Here is a 5,294-nt window from a genome sequence, read left to right on the forward strand (position 1 = left end):
AGAGTTTGGTTCCGAAGCGCTAAATATCTCCATTTTTAAAAACATTAGAAAGTCAAAAACAATACCCAATTACAGTTCAACTGAAATTACTTGCGAAACAAAATGTAAAAAAAAATGATTTATGAAAATTCATTGAAATGGTGGATATAGTGTTTTGTTTTACAAATATAGACCCTTTCAAGAGAGTTCAATTATCAGCATCATAGTTGGCCCCACAAGACTTCCGTTTTAACATTCCATATGTTATCTTAATGCAGAGGAAGTAGATTGGGGCCCAAAGAGAATGTTCAAGCATTGTTTTTGTTTTTATTGTTGAAAGGGTCTATACCCAGAGGGAAGGAGCAGGGGAGCAGGAGCTGCTGAGGAGGTGGTGGAGGGAGACGACAAAAAGAAGAGGGAGAACCTGCTTGTCCCTCATTAGGAAGCAAATTAGCTGGACAGTAGCCAGAGGAAGACATGTGTAAACATGGCAGTTTCATTATATAACATGGCGGAGAACTGCTGAGATAGACTGCCACCACGGCCCTCTTTAGAGAGACTGAATACTAGCTCTTAAAATATAATAATAATAATAATAATAATAATAATAATAATAATAATAATAATAATAACTTAGGCTGGCATGGCGCCTTTCAAGGTGCCCAAGGTCGCTTTACACATTGGGGAAACAGAAGCGGTAAGGTAAGTTAAGTTCTAAACTGAACTTTATACTTTTTTTTGACTGTGGGGAGCTAAACTTTAAACAGACTACAAATAGCCTCTGTTGCCCTCTATGGGAAACATATGCACCTGGACAGCTTAGTTTTTCCACACTGGCCTCGTTCTGTTCCGCAGACTCGGCCTGAGGGGCATCTAAATGCAGGCCTGGTGCAGTAACCTGGCGGAGGGGATGGCAGCCTGCTTTATGTGAGCTGACAGCCAGTGAATTTAATTCATTTGAAAACTCCAGGAGTGGCGAGACGCAGAGAATGTGCTCAAATGGATAAGCCTGGCCAGCATCAACCAAATAACAGCATTTTCTGATATCCCTGTAAGCAGACTGACAAAGGGCCATATCAGTGCAACTGAAATGTGCCTTTAACCTACCAAAACACTACCATTATCACTCCTAGCAACATGTGGGGGAGGGGCCACTGGCTGAAAAGCATGTTTTCAAAACAACAGAGAAGTGTCAATATCAAGGTGAAGATGATGTGTGTATTGTTGATAGTTTGTTAACTTCATTTCCATATTGTTCCACACTTTTGTTTATGTTTCACTTGAAACACTTGAAATAGTATTATGACACTTGCTTTCAGTGAAAACTTTTGCCAAGTTCCCCCACTGAGACTCAGAAAATGTGAGATCATAATTATTCTCCAAAGCCTTTTCAACAATAAAAACAAAAACAATGCTTGAACGTTCTCTTTGGTTCCCAATCTACTTCCTCTGCATTAAGATAACATATGGAATGTTAAAACGGAAGCCTTGTGGGGCCAACTATGATGCTGATAATGGAACTCTCTTGAAAGGGTCTATATCTAGGTAATAACTCGGCTAGCATGACTTTTAACTGGAGAAAGCTAAATAGCCCATGCTTCAGTGGGCTCAATTGACATGACCAAAAAGTTTCAAGCGGTCTGCCACTCCAACTTCACTGCGGGGGTTTAACTTCGAGAGGAAGACACGCCTAGTTTCCGATGTGGGTGGGGTTGGGTGTCTCCAACTATTTAACAAGTTTCGAGCAGATGGTAGCCAAACTACGGGAGTGCTTAACGGAGGCGTCTGTCGCCGATAACACTGTATTGCATCAGATTCTGATAGCCTACCAACCCGTGCGTTTCCAGAATGCCATCTGATTTCTTAACTCCATTTTTGGAGCTGGACGATGAGTTCTGCAAGGTGAGTTTTTTTAAAAAAAAAAGAAACAAACATTTCCTCCTGCCGCTCCTCTAAAGTGAAAAGTAAAAGTGTTACAAACTTGTCCATGACTTGTTTACTAAACTTGTGTTATGCTCACTTATGTTGGCCTCCTTTCAAAACTTTGTAAGTCTGACACAACATCTCTAAACTGTTCTCCAGAAGAAAGAAGATACCTGTTGTGTATGTTTTGTGTAGCTATGCACGTCTTGTTTCACTGAACCTAGATTTACGGAACTTTACTAACTTTACGATGATGTTGTTTTTCTTTCTGACAAAAACGGTATATTATGTCCGCTTTCTCCTCATAATTCCTACTATGTCTGAAAATCGGCTTGTGGAATGTGACTCTATTCCCCTTGTGTATTGCAGAATTTCCGCAGTCTGGACATGACAGATGGCGCACCACCCACCACACAGAGGCATCGCGCCGTGGGCTTCCAGCGTAGACATTCCCTTTGCCCGGTTACCCTGCCAAACTCCAAGTTCAACAGTGGCAGTTTCGATACCAGCGGCGACTCTCCTCTCTGGCCCCTCAGCACAGTCAACCAGCAATGGAACCAGCAGCAACAGTTGCCCCGCTCCACTCTCAACCAGATCCCCTTTCGAGTGGATCGATCAGTCAGCATGATTGAAGGCCACGTTAGCAGCCTGGGAAGCACCGAGCAACCGCCACCACTGACCACCTCTACTGTTCTCATGCCCCCGCCAGGCTTAAGTATAAGCACCAGCTCGCTGTCCTCCCCAAAGTCCCTGACGCCAACTCCTTCCATCTCGACTCGTTACAAGACCGAGTTGTGCCGCACATACGAAGAGAATGGCACTTGCAAGTACGGGGCCAAATGTCAGTTCGCACATGGCATGGATGAGCTGCGTGGTCTCAACAGGCACCCAAAGTACAAGACGGAGCCGTGTCGCACCTTTCATACCATCGGCTTCTGCCCTTATGGCGCACGCTGTCACTTTATTCACAACGCAGACGAGCAGCTGGATGGCACGGCGCCAAACGCCAGGCAGAAGATAAGAGAGCGACCACAGCTCATGCGTCAGAGCGTCAGCTTCGCCGGTTTCTCCTCGCAGCCGCTCACTGGCTTCCAAGCCGTCCACGAGCCCATGACCTTCTCGAGGGCCTCCTCCGTGTCTCCACCCCCCTCGACCGGCAGCCCTGACCTGCTCTCGCCTTTCTTCCCCGAGCCCCGGGCACTGAAACAAAGCTATCCTCTCTCCGCCGACCTGGACAGCGACCACATCATCGCGAACCCCCGCGTGTTCAGGCTCGCGGATTCCAAAGTAAGCTCCGGTTTTGCTCCCAAGACAGTGGCGCACAATTGCCACCGCAATGCATTCACATTTACCGGCCTGCCTGCGCTTCAACGCAGCACGTCTGCCGACTCCCTCTCCGACCAGGAGGGATACACAAGCTCCAGCAGCCTCAGTGGTTGTGAGTCCCCAAGTTTTGAGGGCAGACGACTCCCCATCTTTAGCCGCTTGTCTGTTTCAGACGACTAAAACTTTTAAATGTGTGCATATTGCATTCTCATCCCAGCAGGAGTTCTGCTTAGTGTTCGTAAAAGTTACTGTCAAACTCGTTTATACATATATCATGTATATCAAAACATTGGCAATGTATACTGTTGTATACCCTTTTGAGCTACTGTGGTTACTGCGCAAAACAAAAAAAAACACAACAAAACAAAACGTTTTTCTTACTGTCTAGAAATCCTGTTCCAGGGTTGATGTTGAATTTACCCTCTGTATGCTTGTCATGAGGACTAACCCTTAGCACACATGCCTGAGTCACTTACTCCCAGTTTTTTACGTTAGTAAGTGGTTCGATTTTCCCTGTTTGTATAACCAAAGCTGCAACCTAGTTTATATTGTTTGTAGATGGGGGAAGATACTGTAAACAACGTAGCCTTTAGTTAAGGCACCTAATGAACAGTATTATTGTGTAGTCTAACAATAGGGCTTTTTATTTATTTATTGCTGTTTTGTATCATATTCTCATATTTGTATTACTGGGTCTGCATCAAGGATATGTAATGCTCTATTTTGGTCCACATTGTTTGCTGTTGTTCTGAGCAGTTCTTTAGCTTTAAGTGAACACAACCACACAGGCATCCTTGAATGTTTGATGTCTAAGGATTAGTTTTCTTGTAGTTAAGTTGATCACAATTTGTTCATCTGCAAATCCTACAGTACAATCAACAAAGGCTCACTGAAGTGTTAATCTGCAGAAACAAGAGAGAAAGAACATGCAAAAGTCATATGGCAGTTATCCAGGATGCTCATTTAAGTGTTTTTTTTTTTTTTTTTTTTGGTCTATCCCAGCTGACGTTTCTATTGTAAATGTAAGCCTCCGTTCTCAGCGGAGAAGAACAAACGTGTGTTTTTCTGTTTGTGTTTCTTTCTTTTTGATTCATTTTAAACATGGCAGATTGACAATGTATAAGGACATGCCACAATTGCCATCTTGTATATCTTAAGAATCTTGCACTCAATGTTCAAAGGTGTGTCATGTTTTGCAAGAGAAGAATCAGTTTCTCTGGAGTCCCTTTTCTTTGGGCAGGCATTTTCATGATTTGCTGGTGCTCTGTCGAAGTCGTTGGCATGGGTTTATTTCATATCTTGCAAAAATAGATCAACTTCCATTGTGCCCTAACTGTGAGAAAACATGCTTTTGCATTTGTTAACTTAAAAAAAAAACTTATTTATTTTGGTTTGTTTTGATTTTTTTCAAAGTGTCAAAGTATATATTGTGTCATTTTTTTATATTGTTTTCTATATAATTTAAGTGTAATGTTTACATTCCATGGGATAGTTGTCCCAGTTTTTATTCTAATATATTGTTGTTTTGTTCAAAAGTTAAAAATAAACTTTTCAGAGGAAAAATTAAACTCTTCACTTTGTTTTAGTGGTTGGAAGTTTCCAAATGTTGAAGAATGCATGACTATGGTTTACTTTCTATTGACAGTTTTTACACATTTTACCCAGTTCTTAACTGGCTCTTTTTCAAAGACAAGCAGCACCCATCCTCCTTCCTTAGTCTGCGGTTTATCTTGGATGCCCTCTCTCTTCCCCCCTGAGACAACAGAACAGAAGTGAGGCCTTTTGTTGTGTGTGTGTGTGTGCGTGCATGTTTTCTTTGGCTTTGTTCCAACATTCTGTGCCTAGCAGACTTAGAATTTCCTACTGTTGAATAATTTCAGACAATAGCATTGGTCCTGACACAGAAGGTGGTGGTGGTGTGGGGGGGTGTCCTGTGTAAGAAGGGGAACCACAGGGAGGGGTAGATGGAGGAATGAAGGAGGTGGGGGTCCTTTAGGCTGTAAATGAAATGCAGGGCACAGCTTGTGTGGCGAGCACAGGGCAGTTCTTTTGTGAAGCAACTCTTT

At 43.0% G+C, this 5,294-nt stretch overlaps 1 protein-coding gene across 1 annotated transcript; it reads left to right on the plus strand.

Moving 5' to 3' along the window:
* Nucleotides 1-1,543: 1,543 nt before the first annotated feature.
* On the plus strand, nt 1,544-4,780 carry LOC125308265 (mRNA decay activator protein ZFP36L1). The gene is made up of 2 exons (XM_048264646.1): nt 1,544-1,881; nt 2,272-4,780. Exons 1-2 carry the CDS (start codon nt 1,828-1,830, stop codon nt 3,406-3,408), a joined length of 1,191 nt encoding a protein of 396 aa, XP_048120603.1. The 5' UTR covers nt 1,544-1,827; the 3' UTR covers nt 3,409-4,780.
* The last annotated feature ends 514 nt before the right edge of the window (nt 4,781-5,294 follow it).

Source organism: Alosa alosa, chromosome 15 (genome assembly GCF_017589495.1).
Source record: "Alosa alosa isolate M-15738 ecotype Scorff River chromosome 15, AALO_Geno_1.1, whole genome shotgun sequence".
Lineage (NCBI taxonomy): Eukaryota > Metazoa > Chordata > Actinopteri > Clupeiformes > Clupeidae > Alosa > Alosa alosa.

What these genes read in the sequence shown, in the direction of transcription:
- LOC125308265 (XM_048264646.1), top strand. Translation starts at nt 1,828, where the DNA reads ATGCCATCTGATTTCTTAACTCCATTTTTGGAGCTGGACGATGAGTTC. An exon ending in TGGACGATGAGTTCTGCAAG is followed by an intron (nt 1,882 to 2,271) that starts GTGAGTTTTTTT and finishes TGTGTATTGCAG; the next exon opens with AATTTCCGCAGTCTGGACAT.